Consider the following 25,895-nt stretch of genomic DNA (forward strand, 5'->3'; position numbering starts at 1 on the left):
TTTTCAGAAGAGTCTTGTGTTCTCTTTAGTATTGGATACTCCACTGACAGCCAGAAAAATAATCTCACACCACAGCCTTCTGGACATAGTCATCTATCAGTTCTGTTCCCGCAAACCTCCACAGGCTATGAGACAGAGAAAAGATCTCGGTACCACTTTCAACTGAACCAATTTAACACCCAGAGACAAACACAAACTTATTAAGGAGGCAGGAAGCAAACTGAAGGTACAATTTATGATATGACTCAGTGGTCCCAATGCTATTTCATGTTTACAAGCACTTTCTTTACAGGAGAAACCATCATCCTCTTTGCAAGTCTTAGATGAAAAGATATATGTGATTTATCCACCACCAATTTAGAGGTCACAGCATCCAGGACATGGATCCAATGACTTTAGCATAATCCTCCCATCATCTTTCCTCAGTTATCATCCATCTCTTCCTTCATGTGTGGGTGGGCCCAGTGGCTCAGAGGATCCCTCAGTTTTTTTTTTTTTTTTGCCCTTCTTTCTTGTTCTGTCTCTGACATCACAGTCTAGGGACAGCGCAGAGGTGGTGGCTGACTGGGGAAATGGTGATACCCACTCTGGACTTCAGGCTCAGCTTCTCATTGGCTGGCGGCTTGAAGGTAAATTTTTGCACAAGAGCAGTGAAGAAAATAAATAGCTCAGACCTGGCCAATTGCTCTCCAATGCAAGCTCGCTTTCCTGCAGGAAATAAAACAAGATGAGATACATTCTCAGCTGCCATTGGTGCCTTCCGGGACTGGTGTTCCCAATTTCCTCCTACAATGTTCCACTGAATATGAAACTCCAGGATCACAGGTTTCATGTGGGACAATAGAAGTGAGAGGCCTGAGCTGGCGCGAGAGCATGTATGACTAGTCTGGAGGATTTTCAAAAAAAATTTTAACAAACACATATGATATACTACACAATGGCTGAACAGCATTTTCATCACTGGTATATAATCCTTTTGAGGAAGATATAGCTTGATGATTAAGGTTATTTAACTACACTATCAGAGGACTGGAGTTCAGATCTTAACACCCACCTCAGGAGGTACACAAACACCTGAGATTCAAGATTCACGAGATTCAATGCCCCTGTCTAGCCTCCATGGGCACTGTCACATGCAAACACATAAACCCATACACAGAGACACATTCCCACATATGTAAGTAAAATAAATCTTAGGGAATGAATAGGTTCCAACATATAAGCATGTGTCAGAGCTGAGTTCCTAACATGAAAGGCAGAGACAAACAGGCTTCCCTTGCAAAACGTCTAGCTTGTTAATGATGCGCAACTAGAAACAGATCAAAGCTTGACATCTCTGCGTTCATTTTCTTCCTGTTTTCTGTCTCAAACATTGAATCAGTTTCCTGATGAACTCTACAGACAGGCATGTTCATCATTTAGTGCATATTTAAACCTGGCCATCATCCCCTTCAATCATTCCTTTATAGCATCTAGGAGCAGCAGAGCTTTGTATGGTGAGACTTCCCCCTAAGCAGGACATGTCATCTCACAGAGGACAACTGATTAGCCTCCCTTCTAGAATCTCTATTCTGATAGGTCCACATCCTGCAAAGAAAATGTCTCTATGAGCAATGGAGATTTGCTCAACACCAAGTGCAAATTGTTCTACCCTTAGAAGTGGCTGTTTTCTGAATACTAATGTCCTGTGTGACCAGAACTAAGAGATTGATCAACAAGATTCAGTGTGGCAAAGACCATGGTGGCCAGAGTACACAGGCTTCATGCCACCTTTCTTAGTAATCTCAGCACTCTGTCCACAAACCTGAAGGCATGTCAGGCAGCTAAATGTCCCTCCACTTCCCTGCATCATCATAGGCAATATAAAATTAATTGTCTTTATTTATTATAATTTGCTTGATTTACAGAAAGAAACTTTTGTGGGACTATCTCATGCCCAAATCATTTCCTGGCTTAGGATTCTGATTATATTGTCCTTTATCTTAGGGACCTTTATGATATGGGTGGTTAATAGATCCCATTAGGCTTGCCAGCAGTGCCCATGACACCCCTGATGTCACATACTAACTAGGCTTAGCTGTGGTGTCACCTTTGTTCTCTCCACATGGGCCTGATTCCTCAGCTTTTTCACAACTCTCAAGTTTTTTTTTTTTTCTTAAAGATTATAGGAAGTGTTTTTGTAAGTATCTCCTTATTTATCTAATGGGCAGACTGGAGCCTCAAGCATCTGCCCTGTTGAGAGGATGTCACTTATGTTAGATGGTGTTCTCATCTAACCTCTGCGGTCAGTTTTATTGAGATTTTATTGATGATGGTGATTACTATGTTTTTTTCTACAACAGTGTTTTGATTTTTATAAGTAAACATATTTGAGACTGTTAATAAACTAATCTTCTTCCGCATGTTTCTATTGGTATTTTTCTCCCAAACTTTGCATTCGGCTGCCAAGTTGTGACATTAGAAATTCTATTACCTCTCTCTTATGTATGTATGTATGTATGTATGTATGTATATGAATATTTATGTGTACACACATATTCTTAAATTACCTATCCATTCTTAAAAAAGCCTAATCTTTATTTTTATTTTATTTTATTTATATTTATTTTGTTTTGTCTGCATGTATGTCTTTGCACCACATGTGTATAGTGCCCAATGTGGCCAGAAAAAGTGGTCAGATCCCCTGAGACTGGGACTACAGATGGTTGTGAGCTGCATGTGGGTACTGGGAATCGAACCTGTGTCCTTTAGAGGGGCAAACCCTCTTAACCACTGAGACACCTACAACTCCAGGCTGCGTTGACATTCTAATGCTGTTTGCCTCCTCTATATTTAATTACTCATGAATATTAGTTAAGTATTACAACCTATTGCTAACCAGTACTTGTAAAACCCCAAACATTCCTGACTTGGCCATTGAAGCTGGTGTATCCTGATTTTTGGATAAAAGTGTATTCTAAACTTACAGTTTGTTCTTCTCCTGGATTAAATTTTGTCATTTTCCAGACATTCTGGTTCTTTTTTGTTTGTTTGTTTGATACAGGGTTTCCCTGTGTTAACAGCCCTGGCTGTCCTGTAACTAGCTCTGTAGATCAGGCTGGCCTTGAGCTCACAGAAATCTGCCTGCCCCTGCCTTCTGAGTAGTGGGAGTAAAGGTGTGCGCCACCACTGCCCAGTGGTTCTGTTTATCAAACGATCATATGTAATGAGTAATATGAAAGACCTGGTCATGAAGCTCACAGTGTCAGTCATGGAGCGATAGGTCCCAACTTAGACTCAGCGGGCCTTCATGCTTCTGTTTTGCCTCTAGTGATATTTACCACAACCACAAGAATATCCAGGATACAGTGACTGCTTATTATACAGTAAGATGCTAACTGATACACAGGCCATGAATTTGGCAAATCTTTAAATGGGCAGGCCCATAACTTTGACTGCAAGTTACAGTCTGGATATAACACAAAGAGAATTAAAGACAAGTGAAAACACAAGCCTTAAACCCCATTCTGTTATTCTTTGGGGCTGTGATCTTGAATAAGAAGGAACCATCTTTTTTAATCTCTCCCTGTTTGGAGTTTGTGTATGGGGTGAAAGTAAACATTTATTCCTTTCCTACCTGATTATTAATAACTAACTACATTGCTGTGGTGATTATCTGACATAACTGGCCTGCTAAATGAAGTTTGTAATTTAGAGTAAGTGATAACATTCTTAATAAACAGCACCAGTGGGGCTGTGTGTTGCCACCGTTAGTTTACAGCTGGTGCAGAGGAGAGGACTCTTTAAACTGGGTGAGGCAGGAGTCCTTATTGGAAGAGGACTTTGCACTATAGTGATGAGAAGTCATGTTCATGGGCAGCAATGGCCCTGGAGGAGCATCTTCCTGTGGAAGCCATGATAGGGATCTACTCACATTCTTCTCACCATAGTCCTAGGAATTATCACACAATATAAAAAGGATCATATTCCTAGACTTTCCATATTTCATGGTTCTGACTCATTAACTTAGAATAGTTGAGTAAATGAAATATGTAGCTGAGGCTTTGTACTACAGATCAAAACTTTAAAAAATTTTTATAAACAGAGTCCCTGTATCTTGTCAGCATTTCCTATTAAAGCGAGTGTGAACAGTGAACAAAGGGACACACAAGCCCAGGTGGAAAGACAAAGAGGTCAGAACCAGTCCCTGTCACACATACCCAGGGCAGCCCAGCCCCAAGCAACACTGGCTCTGGATCCACACTGGCATGCAGGCAAATGCAGGCTCCTCCCAGCATGAGCCTCAGTGTCATGAGAGGAGACACTGCCTCAGATAATCAGGCAAACTTGATGATCATGTCAGGCATCCAGTGTGGCTTCTGTGCAGCACTTAGTCACCTTCTGCAGCCAGCGTTTGGGAACACAAGCTTCAGTGTGAGAAAACCCAGTGGACACTGAGCTCTAGCTGCAGCACATTTGACTAGGTCTGTGTCCTTATCTCTGCAGTGATGAGCAGTTTCAACTGGAAAGGCTGCAGTGGGACACATACCTCAAAGGGCAGCTCTGCTTCATCTCCTAGCCCACTACTATCCTGCTCCCAGTTTGGATGCTTGATAGATAATAAATGTTTAGAACATATTTATGGCATTAAAGAATTATAAAATTGCTTGGAAAAACAAATGTAACATATATAAGCCAATATCTAGAATATACTAGAATATTTTGTTATACATTTTTGTTTTGTTTTGTTTTTTCAAACAAGGTTTCTCTGTATTGCTTTGGAGCCTGCCCTGGAACTAGCTCTGTAGACCAGTCTGGCCTTGGACTCACAAAGATCAACCTGCCTCTGCATCCCGAGTGCTGGGATTAAAGCCATGTACCACCAATGCCCAGCTTGGTTATATATTTTACAACACTATTATTACAGCCTTTAATAACTTGCCTGGCAGAAAGCACGAGGGGGAAAGAGTCATCTCCCTTTCCTGCTTGTCGGGTGATATAGCAGATGCATGTACTAACTTGATTTAACAAAGGTGGCTGCAATTTTAAAAGATAAGATCTATCCAGGGAGTGTTTACAGGATAGAAGCCAATTCATTAAGCTAATTCCAGCTATTCTAAAACTGAGCTCTCTTCCTCAAAAGGAAGCACCCTGTAAAAAGAACTTGTGACACTTAAAATGTCTACACAATGGCAGGTATCCAGCTTTGTGGCTCAGTAAGAGGCAGGATTTGGGTTTCTGTTGTCAGTGGTGCAGAAAACAGAACAAAGGAAGTTGAAATCCTCACCAGAATAAAGAAGGATTGACACTGCATGTGTAGGAGTTCTGGACTGAAACCAACTGCAAAGTGGAGATATACTGGAAAGGCTCATCTGTAAGGATCCCAGAAAGAAGGCAAAGGGTGAGGTAGAGCTCTGAACTCTCTCCTGCTCATCACAACTCACCCATTGAGAACGGCAGAAAAGATTCTCTCTTCTTAAACTGTCCATTCTCTAAAAAGTGTTCTGGATTGAAGATGTCTGGGGTTGCCCATTCTTTGGGGTCCATGTGCAGAGAAGTCAAATTGATATGGAGTACAGACCCCTAGAGAAGGTAGCAAAGACGCAAGACAATGTATGGACTAGACACATGCAGAGGGTTGGTGGTTAAAAACTTCCATGACTGAACCTTCTTACCTTCGGCAGGTGGAATCCAGCCAATGTAGTGTCAGCTGTCACTTCCCTGGGAACATTCAGAGGGATGATATTTCCCATTCTCTGTACCTCGTGGACAACAGCATTGGTGTAGGGCATGGAGTCTCTGTCAGTCAGGCTGGGCTGTTTCTCCTGACCAATCACTGTGTCAATTTCAGCCTGTACTTTTTCTTCAAGGAAATGGGAGGCTCCATTAAACTTTAATGCTTTCTTCTAAACTTTTTTGCTTTTATTTCATCAAATGTCCTGATTGTGAGGAAACAAACGTTCTCTACCCTTAGGAAGCCCGATTTAGAAACTGTAGACTATACAGCTTTCTTCAAGCCTGCAGCACAACTATGAATTTCTACATATCCCGAAGTGAATAATCAGGATGGCAATGGCTAAGCTCTTATCAGTGTCTGTTCAGACTTCTATAAATAAATATTTTTACTGGATATATTATCATCAGCACACTTTTGCTTTTTGTACTTGTAGAATCTGTGAACTCTTAAGATCAAGACAATAGTTTTCTTGTCTGGTAAGGACCAATTTCCTTTGTCATGGTTGGGAAATCTGTTATATCATCATGCCATAAGTGGAAAGAATCCATCTAGTTCCTCTTTCTGCAGCATAAATTCCATTTATAACAGGCAATCACCTCCTCACACTGTCACAATGGTAATTAAGTTCCAATGAATGTATAGGGAGGGCACAAACATTGAGACCACAGCATATCTGCAGATCAATTTCTCAAGGATACATGTCATCATGGGCAGTGAATTGCAATGTGTTTCTGGGCACCATTGATGGTGAAACTGGTAATATTTTATGAGCATTAGTTTCTTCATCTGCTTATTGAGAATAAATCAGCCTTATTATAAGGGTTCCTTGAGATTTACATTAATTGCTACAATCATTATAACAATGGTAGGTACTCTTAGTATCTTCACTATTTTAGAGCAGTATATGTTCAGCTGTTTACTTGCTTTTCTAGATAAAGATGTCATTTCCCAGATTCCTTAAAGAGGAAATTTGACTCTTGAAAATAAAACATAAATAGATATGATGTTTCATCCTTGGAACAAGGCATGTAGAGAAAATGCCCCCTTCCTCCTCCAGTTCTCTGCCTGGGGAGTCTGTGAGCCTCATCTGAGGTCACTACTGCTATAAGGTAAAAGAAATTTGGAACTCTAGGTCCTTTACAAGGTCCAGCATGGCTCTTTCTCCTGAGATAGATATATAAATGTCTAACATTGGCAGTACTGTACATATAGAAGAATTAATTGGGAATAAAACTCATATAACATAAATCAGATCTCAAAAACTATGATAATTTTGAGGTAGGGCAAATTTGTGTCCATGATCATCTTGAGTTTTCAACATTCTTGCCTCAATTTCTGAAGCATTTTGATTAATGGTATGGGTCGCTAATCATAGCTCTTCTTTCAATTTTAATTGCAGGATGATACAATATTAAATGTAGGTTGGGGTATATTCGATCATACTGTGAACCTTGAGTTTGCATTTGAGTTAAATAAAATTAACCTTGGGTCAGGAGAGTTAGCGAATAGTTGACAGAAAGTAATAGTAGCTCATCAGAGGAAGCTTGAAGAGAGATGCACTGGAAGTAGCTGGGAGGGGTTTTGAGTGATTCTGCTTTTTTGTTTGTTCGCTTTGGTGGAGCAGAAAGAAGTGCTTTTGGAAGATACCAGCTGTGAGAGAGGGTTAACTAGTACTGACAGCCTCTCTAAGCTAGCAGGTTTCCACCTCAGTCTTCAACTCTGAGTTTTACTTCTAAATGAAATGATAGAGATTTAGTTAAAGCTACATTTAGCAGCAGCATCTGAACTAATGCCTATGGAAACCGAATTCCCACCAGGCTGCGGCCTGAGCAACTGGGCTGCTGCCAAAAAAAGCAGGCTGGTAACTGAAATTGCAATTGGTGATTGAAAAGGCAATACATATAGGTGCAGCCACTATGCCAAAGTTGAAATAACAAACATATCTATATTGTTGTAAAAGTAATGGCAGGACCACTTTATCTTGCAAAACAAACTATGCCTTCATAATTTTTGATTTATCCTTCTTATAGTCTTCCTTCCCTGTCTACAAATTTAACTATTCTAGAGAATTTGTACAGTTAAATGTACAGGATTTTTGTCTTTCATATTTGTGCATGCATCAAGATGTCTGTCCTTGAGGGTTGAACTTCTGTGCTGAACTTTATTCGTTGCCCATGAGTATCTTGGATGCTTCCAATTGTTGACTACTGCTAATATTATAAAATGAACATGAATTCAACTTCTATAAATTAGTACACTGGTTGGTGAGATGGCTTAGCACTTAAGGCCAAACCTGATGATATGTGATGGAGCTCACGAACCCACACGATGGGAAATACCAACTTCCATAAGTTGTTCTTAGATCTCCATATGTACACATGGAAAGAGAGCATGCACATGTGCACACACACAGACAAAATTAAAATATACTTAAGATTTTAAAAATATACTGATATCCTCGAATCTTTGTTTCAGAAGGCAAGCCTGAACCTTAACTCAATAGGCTTTAAGATTTCTTAAAAATAGAACCTTCATCAAGAAAGGCATTTTATATAGTAACCCAGATAAGCATAATACAGATATAGATTTTATATATGTACATATATATATATACACACACATATATACACATACACACATATACATATATATAATGTATAAATAACATTTGTGTGTGTATTGCTTAGAGTAAATTGATTGTCATACAAGCAGAAGAACATGAGTTGGAATTACAGAACAAAGTCAAAAAAGCCAGATATGATAGGCTACACTTTGTTGTCCTACCATTTGTGAGGGAGAAACAGGCAGATCCCTGCACTGGCAGAGATGAGCATATTGCAAGACATCAAATACCAGAATAAAGAATTAGGACAGTACTCAAAGTGAGAAGGATTGTTAAAAAATGAAGGAGGGTGGGATGAATGTTGTATGGTAAATGCACTCTTTGCTGGAACCTACTACAATGTAAACTGACTCCTCTCTTTTCCCCTGAACTCCAAGAATGATGAAGGTGCAGACTCTGTAGTATCTGTAGCCCTGGGACAATCATAGTCCTAAAAGAACATGTGCTGTTTCCCAAGTGCACATCACTTCACAGCTGTTCTGCCTCTTCTCACCCTCTCCCCCATCCTTGTTTCTGAACCCACTCAGCCTTGGTTAGATGTGGTCACCACATGCTCACCTTGGACTTCTGGGTAGAGGGCCATGTAGAGCAGAGCCCAGCGCAGTGTTGTAGATGTTGTCTCTGTTCCAGCGAGGAAGAGGTCCAGAGTGCTGCAGATGAGGTTTTCTTCATTGAAACTTGTAGTAGTCTTGCCTGGGTACTAGAAAAAGACAGCATGTACTTGTTTAGTTAGAGGATTTGTGATTGTCTCATAACACTGGTCCTCATCCTGAGGAATGAATTGCATGAAGTCATTCAGAGTGGTGTGCCCTTTGGTATTTGACAGATGACTTTGCCGATAACACGAAAGGTTAATATGAATTTTCTGTGCTCTTTAATTCTCCAATCTGCATCATCTTGAAAAGTTAAAACCTCACTGATCTCATCAATGGTTCTTTATGACAAAGCACCACCTTTGCTCACTTCCTCTAGAAGCATCAGTTTGTTAGCATTGCTGTTTATGTTGTTGGTCTCATACCTGCACTTCACATAGTAAATGGTTTGCCTCCTCCTCTGGGCATAAACATTGCTTCTATATATCATGAGAGGAAGATGAAATGAGACAAGATAACACACACACACACACACACACACACACACACACACACACACACACGTGTCCTGGCAGAGGAAGAGCTCATAATCCAATGTGTTGAAGCTTCTTTGACAGATTAGGGATATGTATTTGCCAGAGGTATACTAGGATCTTACTAGATCTACAAGGCCTTACATTTTACAGTATGGTTTGAATTCAAGATGTTCCCCCACAGATTCATGTTTTAAATACTTGGTTCCTTCCACTGCTAGTATTTGGGGGACATCTTGGAAATAAGAAAATAGCATCTAGCTGAAGGAACTAGGTGCCTGTAGAAAGGGATGGTAACTTTCAGAGTTACACCAAACCCATGGTCCCTTCCTTGTTTGCTGCTTTCTGCATACTGTAATGTGAATATCTCCACCATACCCCCATGCCCTATGAGCTGAACTGCTTTGCCCTTCACCATGATGGACTGAAATGTTCTGAAACTTGGCCAGAATAAACTTTTGCTTTATTCAGTTGTAGTTGCCATATATTGTTATCACAATGATGCAAAGTTAAGTAATGTTGCCTCAGTGTCTTCTTGCTCTAGTCTAATTTGAATAGAGCTGATCTGAAGTCTAGGGAGAAGTAGATACCTCACCTATATATGAAAGTGAAACTCTATCACTTACTTAGCCAAAGATTGTCTGTTGCAGTGGGGTCTGAGTCGGGGAGGGTAACCATCCCTGGGACAACTCATAACAAAACAAAACTCTGAAATTTAACTTTTACTTTGTCTATGTCCTTCACATATGGGAATACTAAGAAAAATAAGAAAAATATCTGGTCATTGCCAGGACTTCAAGTCAAATGGTAGCAACTCCTTTATTTCTAAAGACCCCCCAAACCCATAGTTATATGGGTTTATAAAATATTATGTGTTTATAAAATATTACTCATATGTTTTACTTCCAAGGGCGTGTGAAATAAATGACCTTTAAAGATGTCCATGCTACCTTATGCACAAAAATAGATCTTGTAGCTATCATTAATTTCAGGAGGGAAGGTTATCATAAGAGAGGGGCCTTCAGGGTTATAACAGGAGAAATAAGATGCAAAGGGATAAGAAAGGAAAGAGATGTTGCAATCTTGGCATTGAAGACGGAGCAGGGAGCCACAGCAACAAGCATCAATGTCCCCTAGGAGATGGGAGACACAGGCACTGAAGTTTCTATTGTCTCCCAAAGTAGGTTGCCTGGCTGGCAGGATTACAGGGACAATCTAGAACTATGAGACAATAGATCTCTGCTATGGTTAATAAATCTCCGCTACCTTTGTGGTAGCCTGCTGATGAATCAGTTAGTTGGAAGCTATTCCAGACCACTCTTTCTGTAAGAAGACACAGACATCATCTTTCACACCTTTGTCATTTCCTTGAGGAAAGCATCAATGAAGTCTCTTGGCTCATCAGGGTCCCAGTCTTTGCGGTGATTGTCAATAATATCAGAAATATATGATTTCAGTGTTCTCCAGGTAGCTATCGTTGTTTGGTGTTGTCCAGGAAGATGTTTCATTATCCATGGGAAGATGTTATAGAACTAATTAGGGAGAAGAAAATGATCATGCAAACAACATAAAGTCACTTTTTTGTTTCCTCACAGTCGTGACTTTCCCTATTCATCTTCTACAAGGAACTGTGGGAACATCTGAACTTCTGTTATCCTTTATACCCACTGGTGGGCATTTTAACACTCCCACGCCTGATACACCAGCTTCAGACACTTCACACTGGCCCAGCTCTTTCCACTCTAGGACAAACACTGGCATAGCTTTCAGCAGTTATCCCAGTTCTGATCCTGACGACATCACAGACACTGAAAGGTCAAAGGATGAAGGTGGCAGGAAGGGAGATCAAGCTGGAAAGCATATAAAGGGTATTGTGGTAAATAAGGATCAGGATAAACAAATAGGCCGAATAGATGTTTAATCAGGGAGAAATAACTTACAACCTAGACAGATGAACACCAGGAAATTCAACCCGATCCTCTCCTGTCCAAGTCACGCCAGAAAGAGAGAGCACCTTCCTGGCCCCCTCCGACCTCCTTCCTCAGGTCACCTCCGCCCATCGCTCCACCCCCCCAATGGGCGTGGTCAGTGCTACAGAAGGACTACCTCACTACAATTCCCCTTTTAGTCTAAAGAAAAGATTTAGGCTTAATACAAAACTATATACAAAACAGTGAATAACAAATGTGCTCTAAGAAAAGGAAAATCGAGAACAAAATGACCTACATATCTAGTCCTAGGGTGAGGGCATAATGGAGTTTACAATAGAGTTGTCCTAAGCTGGAAAACTAAGTCTAGTACCTAATATATCTAACTAGGAAGAGAGAATAATAGTTGTGATAGTTTAATCTTCAACCTCATCAAGACCTGAGAAGGAAATTAACAATACTAGAGTAGACAGGAAATGCGGATGGACAACTTCCAAAAGGTGCAGCAAGGACAGAAACAGCAAGCCACCTGAACAGTCACCCTAGGTCTCACAGCGACGTTGGTACACCCAGATTTGGCTAAGGCCAAGAGAACTTGACAGACCACAACAACAGCAGGGAAATAGAATGGCTGTCTTACCCTGACTTGGCAAGGTCAAGCAGTCTTCTATATTTGTCTCCTGCAAGCACATAGGACTGCATGTCCAAATCAGTGGTCAAGATGGGGGCAATTCTATGCCCAACAGGCCATTAGCTGAGGCGAGATTGAACTCCAGCAGGAGCAACAACAGTGTCCAACATATTTTCGGGAAAGTGCACGGTGCTGTCAGGAGCAACAGTGTCTCATGTCAACGGAGTACTAATATTAAACCATTTAAATGCCATGTTCTGCATGTCTATGAAGTGATTGAAGATTAAGCATCTATATTTGACTAATCTCATAGGTACAGGAAATGTGAGTGAAGATAATCTGTAATACTCGGGAACTTAGCTAAAAAGACTGATTAAAACTTTCCTGAGTAAAGCAGGAACAAATACTTAAACAATATAACAAGTTGAGCTTATCAACTGGAATTAACCCTGAGATTTGATATTCTGAGTCTGAGATCATGGGCTGGATCAAATTATGGAGCTGACCTCCTGTGATTCACTGCTGTAAAACCCCAGAAACTCTGACATTCCAGGGGTGTATGTGACATGTAGAGGGGCATTTCTGCAGCATGGTGATCAGTACTCAGGAGGCCCTGAATGTGTGAAGGCAGGAGTTAGAATACTGGTCAAGGAGGACCTCGGTGGATTTTCATGGCCAGTGAGGGAATAAACACCCCAGGCAGACAGAGCTTAAGTGATAAGTTTTATTAGGAAGGGGAGGGAATGGAGAAAGTGAAGGGAGAAGGAGAGGGTGGGGGGGGGCAGGAAAAGTCCTGTCTGCCCTTAGGAAGACCAACAGGGAGTAAGTAGGCAGGGTGGGGCGCAGGGGCCACTTGGCTTTCTTTTAAAGGATCCTTGCAGGCAAGTGAATGGAACTTGAAGAAACCATCCTGAATGAGGTAACCCAGTCACAAAAAGAGGAACATAGTATGTACTCCCTCATATATGGATTTTAGACCTAGAGCAAAGGATCACCAGCCTATAATTCACATCACCAGATGAACTAGGATACAAGGTATATTCTAAGAGATTCATATAAAGTCCCTCACAGAAGTGGAAAGGGACAAGTCCCCCAGAGCACAGGGGAAGTGGGGGGGGGCAGCGAATGGAGAGAGAAGTAGAAAGAGAGGGGGAGGAAAGGAAAACACATGTGACTAGGAAGATTGAGTCCGGGTAGGAATAGAAGACAGAGGAGAGAGAGAGAGAGAGAGAGAGAGAGAGAGAGAGAGAGAGAGAACATAAAAGAGGGAGCCAATATTGGTTTGAAGAGAAAACTGAACCCAAAGAAAGGTCTAGAGACCTACAAGACTGCCACCAACTAACAATTTGAGCTTCCGTGGAAAGGCTACCATAAATGCCCTTCCCGGATAGTGAGATCAACAACTAACTTATCCATGGAGCCCTCATCTAATACCTGTTGGAAACAGGAGCAAACACCCACACATAAACACTGAGTCAAACTAGATGCAGAAGGAGAGTACAATACTGTATCCCTGGTACACAAAAGGACCTTGTAAACACATTCCCCATGGAGGGATAACTGCCTTAACCTAGAGACAGGAGAGAAGCCCTAGTCCCTACCTCACATGACCTGTCAGAGCTACATGACCCCAACTGGATGGCATTCCTCTACATATGGAATTGGGGTGGGGGGGATGGGAGGGGAGAGTGGTTAGGGTGCATGTGAGAGGGCAGAGAGGGTAAAAGGGAGGGAGGGAAGGAGAAAGTAGGGAGGGAGAGGGAACTGGGATGGACATGTAAAATAATAAATTAAAAAGAAGACATTTAAAAATATAGCTACAATAGTTTTATTAGAACTAAAAAAAAAAAAAAAAAAAAAAAAAAAAAAGATTCTTTGCACTTGCGTGAAGACCCGTAATCCCGTAATCCTGGGCTGACCAGGGTACTGCATGAGTGCATTTTGCCAGGTGTGAGGGGCAAGGCCAGCATAATGCTTCAATCCTTACAGCAGGTCCTCTTGTTTCCCCAACACTTGGGATACACCCCCACCCGGGAGTCTCATCAGGGGTTTTAATCTAGGAAATCTTGATAGTGTGAGATGTGCCCTGATCACGAAATGTAAAGCTATTTATAGCCAGCAGAGGCCGCTGTTACCCACAGAAGGAAAAGAGCTTCTGTGTAAACAATTCCCAGGCCATGAGAAACTTGCTCCAGCACAGACTAAGCAACACAGAGCCAAAGGCAAGACAGAAGCCCACAGGCTCAGCTCACCTCCTCCATGCATGTAACAGGCAGCCTCCAATTTCTGATGACCCAAAATGAAATTCATTCAGTTGCCTTTTCTTTATTGTTTCTTTCGTCTCTTTTTCCTTTACATTTGCAAGATTTTTAAGTGCACAGTGGTTTTATTATTATTATTATTATTGCATTTTTAATTTTTATTCCCTTTTGTGAATTAATCTAAAGCCATAATTTCTTTCATTTGGAGAAAAATAACGTTTCTCTTCCATTAATTATTTTTTATAACGTATGATATCCCTTGCATTTTGTAGTACTTTGACTTTATTGGCTTAACAATATTTCCTTCACATTTCACTTTATTTTCTTTCATTTATCTAATTTGAGTTTTCAACATTTCCACTACTGAGCGATATTTTTCATACACCCCCTTAAATCTCTTGTATTTTTCTCTTCTCCCTTATAACATTTCTCTCCATTCCCTCTTCTTTTTATCTGTTCCTGTTCTCCTCCCTTTATCTCACTTACTTTATCTCACATACTGTATCCATGCTCACCTTAAGTAATTTTGACTTTATAGTAAATTTCACAGTAGCCTTTACATTATCATTTCAACAGAGACATGTTAGTGAACTATTAATGACTTTAAGCATGCCCTATATCTGTACAGTTTAGCATTGCTTCTAGAGCAGTTTGTTTTCAATTCCAAAATGATACTAGCCTTTGAGAACAGGCTACTCAATATGAACATCATTTGAAAGTGTTTAGAAGAGACATCCTGATCAATAGATGCAGAGATTAAAACAAGTTTGAGAAACAAAAAAGACAAGATGGTGCATGGTGCTAAAAATCGTAACTCAATTCAATGACCCTAAAATACGTCAAATGTTGGGTGTCTAAGTTTTTCTGGTCCAAGTGATCAGAGATTATAAGGAGGTACAAATAGGCAGAGGAGTCACTGTGGGCTCTAGATGTGAAAGTTAGCCTAGTGGAAGAAATGGGGAAGGGGGAGACAGGTAGCAAAAAGATGAGAGATGGGCAGGACAGGAGAAAATACAGCAAGGAAACTGAGATTTTATAAAAAACAAACAACAAACAAATAGAAGTGCTGGGAATTTAAAAGTTGAATCACAAACAAAAACAAGAGAATATCAAACAAAACAAACAAACAAAAAAGCACAGTGGAAAACACCAGCAACAGTCTCAACCAAAGAGAAGATCCAGTTACATCCCAGCAGCAGAAACAAACAACAAAAAAAAAATTAAATAATGACCCCAGCCAGAATGATGTGATATGGTGAAGGGACCAAGCCTAGGAATGTGCAGGACTTTATTTCAGAAGCTGAGTTAAAAGGTAAATGGATAGAGAATGAATTCAATGAAGTCAATTACAGCACAAACTTTCCCAAGTCAAAGAAACAAAAAGATATTTAAATACAAGAGTCATTTAGATCACTAAATAAACACGATCAATTAAGAACATCTCCAAAATGGAGAGAAGCAAGAGTTAAAGTTTTAAAAGGTTCATCCCAGGAGATGGCTCAGTTAGTAAAAGTGTTGGTTGCACAAGCCTGACACCTACACCCACATGCACACCCACCCCAATACATATGTAATTAACTTTAAAAAATTAACTTCTAATGGAAATAGTCTCGCTGACATGCAATGACTGACCAAGACCACACCAACGAAGATACTCAACTGAGTGCTGCACACAGAGAAGGAAGAAAAATGGGTCTCAATTATGAGAACACAGGAAAAGAATAAATTTTGTGAGAACAGCTGAATAAAGAATATCTAGGAAGGAGACCATCATGTCTAACACAGTAAACAAGAAAGTCCTTAATACCAATCAAGGGAAAGTGAAAACCAAATACTCCAAGCACCCAGGGGAAAAATTGACAGAATTATCATAACTAGTTAACCACTCTCCATAATTACCTTAAACAAGTCATGAAGCAAACAGAAACTGGAAACAAACTATTTTTATGTCAAATTAAAATTAGCTGAGATAAAGAAGGTCACTACACATTCATAAAAGGAACAACTCATCAGTTAGAACAAATGTAAATATATATGCACCAAAATTTGGGAACCCCAATGTCATAAAACAAACAGTTCAGACATTCTCATGAAATAAGTATGGTAATGTCAGCACTCCCCTCCCAATCCTGCATAGGTCATCCCTAGCAAAAACCAACAGAGCATCCACAGAGCCAAACTGCACTGCAGATAAAATGGACTTAGCAGGCATCTGGAGAATATTCCACCCAAACGAAACAGAAAATACTTTCTTCTTAATTGCATCTGGAATTTCCTCTAAAATAAAGACTCAAGCCTTACCAAATACAAAAGAGTGAAATAATCTCTTATATCCAAATAGACCATAGTGTAATACAACTAAAAATCAGTAGCAAGAAGCACTACAGAAACTACAGAGACTAAAAGGTAAACTCTTGGATGAACAGTGGCCCATTGAGAAAACATGGGGAATATTGCCAAGCTCCTATAACCAAATGAAGATGAAAGCTCAACCCACAAGACCATTTCTGAGATAGCTAAGGAAATTCTAAGAGGAACATTGTGTAGGGATAAGCATAGGGGCGTAGAGCCCAGTGGAAGGGGGGGGTAAAGATTTATGTCTAAATGAAAACCCAAGAAAAATGAGTGGATGTGGCAACATGAACACTTAAAATATTAATGAAAGCCTTAACTTAGAGAAAACTAAATGTCTAACCATTGAGAAAAGATTAATGGACAGTGACAAAGGGTTTACAAAGAGGAGCATGCACACAGGAGGATAGCTAGAAAGTATACTTAGAATTTGCATGTGAGCTATGAAAAGGCATGGGAGAGACACAGGCAAAATCAACAATAATATCTCCTTACTTTAAAAAAGAGTAGCAGAGCCATCTCTTCAGCCCAGTCCTCCCCCCCAACCCCCCATCCCCGAAGCTGAGGACTGAACCTTGTGCTTGCTAGACAAGCACACTACCACTGACCTAAATACCCAACCCCAGTACTTCATTAAAACATTAGAAACATTTTGTACACAGTAAGGTTTCTTATGGGACACTTCCAAATCAACAGGTAAATTTGTATCAAATTCAATGAAAAGACATTAGTTTTAGCTTCAAAAAGTCCTGGGAACATAAAGAAAGAATCTACCTGTACTTGAATTAGCCCCAGTCAAATCTCCCAAAATAAAGGAAGCCCAAATGCTTACATGGACCATTATTGAGGAACCCAAATACATGGCCTTATCCAGTAGCTTCAGCAGCTCCTGAAACTGACTGTCATGGTACTCAAAACGCTCACCAAAAGTGACAGAGCAAATGATATTGGAAACAGCATTGTTGATCTTGAAGTGAGGGTCAAAAGGTTGTCCTGGAGGTGGATAAAGAAAGAGATGCATCTTTCAAAGGTATTGATTGGTTTGTTAAGTCCATATGTTAGAGAAACATAGATAACCGAGAAGCATTTAAGAGGCCCTGGGTATAGTTTGCTATGAGGTTTAACATGCACCACAGAACCTGTCAGTATCTGGAAAATCAGAATGATGACCAGGTCTTAAGTGCAGCAGTATGTCTAATGACCATTTGTGTGCTTAGCTGCAGAACTCCCAGAGCAGGGTCACCACTAGATGTTCACTGCTCAACCCTCAGTGTTCAGCACAGTGCAGCCCTGAACAAGCACTTAGACACTCAGGAAGAATCTGTTCAATGACTGAAAGGACCACAGCCTCCCATACCTGCCCTGTGAGATGCCCACCTCCCTCCTCTTTTATGGCCTCCACAAGGTGTCTGGCTTCCTCCTGTATGCGCTGCTCTAGGCTCTTCTTTCCTAACCCAAAGTTCCTCAGTGTCATCAGAGCGAACCTTCTTTGCTCCTTCCATGTCTGGCCGCTGGAGAAGACCAACCCTGGAAAGAAGAGATTTAGCATTATAGCATTGTGATTGTGATCTAAATTTAACTGATAAACTGGATGGGTACATGTAAGATGGAAAGGAGAAAGGCCAATAAAGGGCTTGGTGGCTGTCTAGGGAGACTATCACAAAGCTGGAAGCATAATAACTAGCATACCCCAGTGGCTTGAAATGATACAGTTTAGTCAGTATTTCTAATATATTCTTTAATTTAGGACACTTAGAAAATCCAAAGGCTAGGCTTATTATTATAATATCCCCAATCTATTACAATGGGTAAAAAAGTGAGATACAAGGATAAAGTAAATTTTATAAGGAAATATGGTTACCAGGTAACTAATAAGGTAAGCAAATTCAAGTTTCTTCAGAACCAAAGCATCTACATATACATACACACTTCTCTTACATTTTGTCCTACTTACTACAGCAAAGCCTCTGGATAAATATGAATCACATTTTCAGGGTCACACAGCACTTTTTTTTATTTTATTTTATTTTATATAACAGTCCAATTAAATGAAAGCAAACATTTATACACAATATTTGGGAATTTGGGCGTCGTTCTTTCCAAACTACTTCCTGCTGGTAAGGGGCGCTGTCTTGGGGGATTCGAAGAAGATTCACATACCCTGGCTGTAGTCTGTAGGGCTGTTTTGTCCAGCTGTTTTGAATGTAGGAGTGAACAATAAGAAACAGCTGTACTGACCACACAGTTTCTCTTAGTCTAGGGAGGTCATGCTGACTGGGCGTGGTGAATAAAGTAAGCATGTATCTCTCAGTCATTGGGGTTCCCAGACAGAGAGTGACATTGAAATTCAGGATTTAAACAATAATCATTTAGTTGACTGAACCTTGAGTTTGGGAATAAATTCAGAAAGTCCACTGCTGAGAAAGTTATGTCTACTAAAGTTGTTCTATGCCCGACCTTGAATCAGCAATAAATACCTGGGGAATTGTTCTTGTGCATTGTCTCCAGGGACAATCAGTTTGCTTTGAATTTGGTCTTAAGTCTAAAATTAGCTGTCTTTGTAACTGAGAATGCTATTACTTTCCTATGTCAATGAGTAATGAAAAATATCCTAGTAGTATTTCTACTCATCGGAATTACACAATTAATCAGAAATTATCTTCCTGATCATCCATAGCTATATGTGTGCCCAGTGGATGGAGTATTTTTTATGAGATAAACATACAAGCAGTGGGAAAAATACCCATAGTTGTTTTTAGGGACGGAATGTATGCACATGAGAAAAATTACAAACAGTTCATCGGCAATGGCCTCATAAGCCTTGCTTCATGAGATTCTCTCCATCAGATAATTGTTCATCTAGTGGGTTGACCTTATGAATATCAATTGTCATCTGCTGTAAATTCTCATTGACCTCTGGTAAAGCCACTGCTACCAGGAGCTCTCAGCCTAAGTGGTTCTCAACCTTCCCAATGCTGCAACCCTTTAATAGAGTTCCTCATGTGGTTCTATAAGAAAGAAGGCTGAATAAGCCATGTGGAGCAAGACAGTAAGCAGCATTTATCCATGGCCTCTGCATCAGCTCCTGCTTCTGGGTTCTTGCCTTGAGTTTCTTTGATGATGAACAGTGATATGGAAGCATAAGCCAAATAAACCTTTTCTTCTCCAAGTTTCTTTGGTCATGGTATTTCATCACAGCAATAGTAACTCTGCTTCTGTGCTTCTCACAGAAGACAACATAGTGAATTTATGTAAAATCATTTTAGGGTAATTAGAAAGCATTTAAAATGCTGTTTTGTTGGATTAATAGATTTCAAATTCTGTTTTCAACTTATGACTTTATTTGATGATAATATAAAGCATTTATACTAATTATAAAATTGGCTAGGAGCCTAGAGTCCTTCAGATTTTAATGATAAGAGTATAAGCAGCTATAATAAGATATAGTAGAAAGGAGAAGCTGACTTATATCCATTTTCCTATGGTTGGTATGGGAAAATGGAAGTGAGAACACAGTGTGTCTGGCTGTGTTTTGGGTGCTCTGGTTACTTCCTATCAAAGCATCCAGAGTTAGTTTTGCTAAACATGTGGTTTTCCCCAGTCTCTCTTAGGAAATACTATAAACCATCTTATTGACGCTTTCATTCAAGACATGTGATATCCAGCTCCTATTAATGAATGATGCCATTTCATAAAGGGATTAGTTTGTGGGAGTGTTGGATAAATAAGGCATATAGATGCCTTTTATGTATCATAAAATTACAATACACATCTTATAACACACAAAAAACTTACCATTTTCATTAAAGATATGTTTTTGTATAGGAAATTTAGGGCGACTCATAAAGTTTTCATCCAGGTGAGTAAAGGCTTCTTTGATTAAAGGCAGACTACTTATAATCACTGAAGACACAATTCCAAAATCCAGACTGATAACATTCCCATACTTCTTCACAAACTGAAAAATATTTCAATTGTTAGAAGTGAGTGTGCTCATACCTGTGTGTCCAGGGATAGAAGGCATATGTGTAGCAAATGGCAATCATATCGATAAGTACTTATTTCCCTGTGAATGACACACCTTAGTTTTGGAAACATTTTTGATTTTCTTTTCTTTGCTGCTACACTAATGTCACCTGCCAAAGACCAAGGTATGTCTGTGAAAGTCTCCTGTAGCAAGCACAGAATAATAAAAAATATTTTTTCATAAATTGGTTGATTGACTTATTGTGTGTGTGTATATATATATGAGTGTGTGTGTGAATGTGCGCATACCTGTATATATCTCTGTGTGTGTGTGTGTGTGTGTGTGTGTGAGAGAGAGAGAGAGAGAGAGAGATGGGTGGGGTTGCAGATGTGGGTGTCAGTGGACCCTCTCACCATGTGGGTCTGGGTTATCAAATACAGATGACCAAGTTTTGTAGCCAGTGCCCTTACCCACTTAGCTACTTCTCTAGCCTGCAAGCATGGAATTCACAATAAATAAAAACATCTGTTGATAGCTTGCTTGCATAAATAACTAAGATAAAAGAAACGATAGCAAAATGACTGTGGCTATTTACATGTGAAAGTGTGATTTAGAGGAGGACTCTGGTAATGGAAGGAACAAAAAAGGCTGAGAAGCAGAGCCCAGAGACAGTGTTGATTGGCTCATGCAGCATTCAGATCCCCCAAATCTTGCCTAGTGTGCAAAAATATAGCTGGGTTCTCAGGAGTCTGCTCTGATAAGATCTGAGTGATGAAAGAAACGAAAAGAAATAAATTGGAATAACCATCAACTCAAATATAAGACATCCTAACAATGACTTGGAGTTTATTAAGAAATTGTATGCATACAACGATTATATAAGGTAATCTTAGGACCATTGTACATTGTGGTCCCATTGTTATAGCTAGCTTGAAGTACATGCTAATATCTAACTTATTATGTGTCACATGCCCACAGACAAAGCTAAGAAACTGAGAGCCCAGTTTCCTCACGGTCCTCATCCTGTTTTAAGTGACATCATTTTAATTGATTTAAAATGTTCCATCCCTTCACTTCTCTAGATACTGGTTAAACATTCCTTCTAAGCACAGTGTAACTGATGGCATCATCCTATCAAAGGCTAGACCCAGAGCTGCCCATCCAGCTAGACTCCATATGCTATCCAAATTGATTATCAGAATCTACAAGACTCATTGGACCATAGACTTCTCTGTGTTGTGCCTGTCATGCTAAGCACTTGTTTAGTGTCCCTTGAATAAATGAGTCTGTGAATAAATTCCTCTAGTCATTAAGTGCCATGTTTTTTCTACTTAGGGTATATGTAGACAGTAAGCGTTACGTCAAATCATGTTTGGTTCAAGTGTTTGCTTTGTCATTATCTCACTGCACAACATGGGGAAATCAGAGAATCCATGACTGGTTCACTCAGTGGGAAAAGGAATGCTAGCAAATGATTGCTAACTAATGTGACTCCATGTGTGCCTATCATGGAGTATGAACAAAAGGGAGCATAAACCCAAAAGGGAAGGCCGTGGATCAGCTTGTGGGGATTGTTTCCCCATAGCAAGATTTAAAATGTAATTATGCCTAAATTGTATTTTTTTAACTCCATTTGTTTACACCCAGATATCAAAATGTAAACCAGTAGAAAATACAAATTAAGGACTGAAAAATTACCGGACTGACATGATGTTCCTAGCCTCAGTGTCACCACAATGTATTTCTGTGACATCAGACACATCACCCAACCTCATATGACTGTGTAGTAAGACATACATAGAATATTTGAACCTTGACAACTTATGATAGCATTGGCCAAAAGCAAAACTCCAAGCAATGTTTACACTCTTTTGCCAAAATACAAGAAAAGTGAGGCTCCACAGCCCAGAGATCTTTGTAACTTTCTGTGTCTATGTCCTGGAGTTGAACACCATCAAGATGGGACCCTACAAGGGGCTGCAGTGGTAGTGTTCATGGATGCCATCTTGTCACTTGCTCTCCCTATGTGTCTCTCCTGGACTGAGTCTGTGAGCTGAATAGTGACTTCTATAGATGAACTGCTATAAAGAGAATCCCCAAATAAGCCTGGGGAGAATTCTGGTTTCCACTCTTCTTTTGTAGTAATAAGGACTGTAAATGGAAGTTTTTATGTGCTCTGCCCTGTCCCACAGCAGCTAATAAAATAATCTCTCTCAGGTATAGTATTAATTATAATTGTTTGACCAATGGCTTAGGCATATTACTGACTAGCTCTCACAATTAAATTAACCCATTTAGTTCATATTTTACCACATGCTTGTGGCTTGTTAACTCATATCTTGCTTCTCCAGCAGGTCCATGGCATCTCCCCAACTCCACCATCTTTCTGTACGTACCTGGCTCTATTCTATCTGGCCATCGGCCAAATCAGTCTTATTTATGAACCAATAAAAGCAACACATATTCGCAGCACAGAGAAGGACATCCCATATCAAAGAACATCCCTTCCCTATAGGACAATATGGCAAGATCACTGAAATTTATCCTCCTCTACTATACTGATGGGGTCCTGCAGTTTGTAGCTACCTTCCTTTTTACCAGCCCATGCTGCTGAGAGTAAGGAGTCAGCAGTGCTGAACACAAACTTGGAAGACTCAGATTCACAATACAACATCTTAAATTTCCATTTGAATCACCACTCAGAAAAGTCAGTTCTCAGTGCCTCAGAAGTGACCTCTGCAAGTAAAATATGGACCTAGTATGTGTCTATCAGTCTCACAGCACACTACACAAAATGTCCAGTCTGACATTACTTACTTCATTCACTAAGACCCAAGAGAACCTAATTTTATTGAGATGACACAGATGTTGGAAAGATGGAAGAAATAATTTTGGAAAATTATTCCAAATAGTGGGAAATCTTAAGAGAGAAATGTAAGATACAGATAAGAACAAAGGGATAAATTTGAGGACAGAAATCTGCCATGGTCTAAGTGGCACAGGAGAGCTTGGCAGAGAAGCAATGTAGGAACAAGGTGCAGTATAGAGTGTAGGATGCAGCTGTACCATGCACAGCACAAAGAAAGCAGACCACAAACAGCATGACCCAGCACCACAGATGACACAGCTTCTCCACCAATGTCATGAAAAACAGGAAAGAGAAAGTATAGATGAGAAAAACACTTGAAAAATGTTGGAAACTTCCTTATCTGGCAAAATGCAAGCCTGCTGTGAAGAAGCAAAACCACCATGATCAATATGAAAACTGAAAGCAAAGACACTTGAAAGCAGAGGGACAAAACAGCAGCAATCAGGACCTCTTTAACACTTGTGGGGGAAACACAAAGGCCAGAATGTAGTGGGAGATCAGCTAAAAAGTGCAGCAAATGGTCAACCTGGTGTCCCACAATCGGGTGTGGGAATGGAGGGGAAAGGCATTCTGAGGAGGGGAACAGCTAAGAGGTTTCCTTCTTCCACAGCCTCCTCTGCAGGAACAAGAAAGAAAGTGCTTGAGGTCACAAAGGAAACTGTGACCTTGGAAGGGCAGAAAAAAAAAAAAAAAAAAAACAAAAACCCAGAGATGGTAATATGAGTAAGGAGCAAAGCAACAGACTCCTCTGCCTTTGAGTTCCAGCTGCACCGGACACTGAAGAGCAGGGCAGTGAGTGATGTGGGTCTCAGTGTGTGGGGACAACAGCTGAGACGCTGTGTCATAAAGGGGAGAGGGGCCCTCCATGTTTGTGGTCGCTTCATTTCTCATGTAAAGCAGTGTTAGCAAAATCGCTTGGGCTGCATGTGCATACTGAATAACACAAAGCAGATGCTAGAGGACTATAAAAGAGATGTAGAGAGAGAAGATGAATAAACAGTCAACCACTCAGAAAGTGTCCAAGAAGCCCATGGGAAGATAGGGAACCAAAAACAGAGGATTAAAACAGAACAAATAGACAAACCAAAAACAACAAAAAGTTGGGTTTAAATGCTTATATATAAACTGTAAACAGGCATGTTTTACTTTTCACAATTAATGATGAGACTTGAAAAATAAAAAAAATGGCCCAAGTATATTCTGTGCAGCTGAACGCAGTTCTAGTATGGGTAAAAATAAAAGAACTTAAAAGCATAAACCTTTCAAGTACTAACCAAAACGGAGCTTTCAGAGTGTTAGATCAGAGAAAATCTAGGCAAAACAAATTTACTCTGGATAAAGAGAGTCATTACATAGTCTCACAGTTGAGGCATCAAGCAGCCTACCAATCTTAAATGTGTACTGTGTATACAGAACAGACTTCCCAATTTAATCCGGGAGAGCTTCCAGAACTGAGTGGAGAAACGGACACTCTCCCAGTGGAGCATGAGACTTGCTGTGGCTTTCTTAGTAACTGGTAACATCAGTACCTCAGCAGTAAGCAATGCCGTAAAAAAAAAAAAAAAAAAAAAAAAAATAAAAGTTAGTAAGAGAGAGCAAGGTGAGTAGCGCGCGCATGCACGCGCGCACGCGTGCGCGCACACACACACAGAGGCACACAGTTTTTTTGTTTGTTTGTTTGTTTTGTTTTGTTTTCCTGGAGAGGCACTTTAATTAACTAAGCTGAGGCAGAGGCTTTACACACAGTTTTAAAGAGCAGGACATATCTGTCTCTATCATAACTTATGAGTAAGTCATCAAACAGACATGGACATATTTAAAGAATTCAAATCATACAATCATACAGTGTGTTCTCTGACCGCAAGGGAATCACCCTGGAAGTGTGCCATAAACTCTCCAATTATTTGGAAACTGAGCTGCAGATTTCTTTCTTTTTCAGTGTTGGCTGTCCTGGAACTCGCTCTGTAGACCAAGCTGGCCTCAAACTTACAGAGAACTGCCATTTACTGCCCTGATGAGCTGCGCGATTTCTTAAAAGAGCACCTTTAGAAGCTAAATCTTTGCCTGGATTAGCGACTGTGCTCATGAGCCAATTTAGAGCCCTGCCCATCACTGCCCCTGTTCCCGGAAGTCGCAGATTCAGAAATGTAAGATTATTAGATCAGGGCAACGTCGGGGAACCCTGGTAGCTTCCTACCCGTTGGACCGCCAGGTGCGGCTGTTCCAAATCCATCTGCAATATATTGCCCACGAAAGGCAGGCGTCGCGGCCCCGGAGGGTAGTTCTTGGGGCGCCGGCTTTTGAGGTAGTCAGCCAGGAACAAGAAGGTGACAGCAGCCAGCAACAGAGTCCGGAGATGGAGCACTGCCCAGATGGCGGCCGCCAGGGAGCTCGCAGCTGCAAGCATGGCTGGAATCCCAGC

General features: G+C 40.3%; 1 protein-coding gene across 1 annotated transcript; it reads right to left on the reverse strand.

The window, feature by feature from the left end:
• Positions 1–233: 233 nt before the first annotated feature.
• LOC127224957 (cytochrome P450 2J3) lies at positions 234–25,895 on the reverse strand. The gene is made up of 9 exons (XM_051188192.1): positions 25,671–25,895; positions 20,433–20,595; positions 18,015–18,164; positions 17,470–17,630; positions 10,821–10,997; positions 8,898–9,039; positions 5,655–5,842; positions 5,424–5,562; positions 234–708 (listed from the first exon to the last, which is right to left on the reverse strand). The coding sequence occupies exons 1-9, from the start codon at positions 25,878–25,880 to the stop codon at positions 530–532; spliced, it is 1,509 nt and encodes a 502-aa protein (XP_051044149.1). The 5' UTR covers positions 25,881–25,895; the 3' UTR covers positions 234–529.

This window comes from Phodopus roborovskii, unplaced genomic scaffold (assembly GCF_943737965.1).
Source record: "Phodopus roborovskii unplaced genomic scaffold, PHOROB, whole genome shotgun sequence".
Taxonomy (NCBI): domain Eukaryota; kingdom Metazoa; phylum Chordata; class Mammalia; order Rodentia; family Cricetidae; genus Phodopus; species Phodopus roborovskii.

Bases quoted from the DNA above. Each gene is read 5' to 3' on its own strand.
- LOC127224957 (XM_051188192.1), bottom strand. From the start codon at position 25,880: ATGCTTGCAGCTGCGAGCTCCCTGGCGGCCGCCATCTGGGCAGTGCTC. The intron at 20,596-25,670 runs GTAGGAAGCTAC...AATATTTTTCAG, and splicing joins CGCACCTGGCGGTCCAACGG to TTTGTGAAGAAGTATGGGAA. The intron at 17,631-18,014 runs GTGGGCATCTCA...ATCCACCTCCAG, and splicing joins GGCCATAAAAGAGGAGGGAG to GACAACCTTTTGACCCTCAC.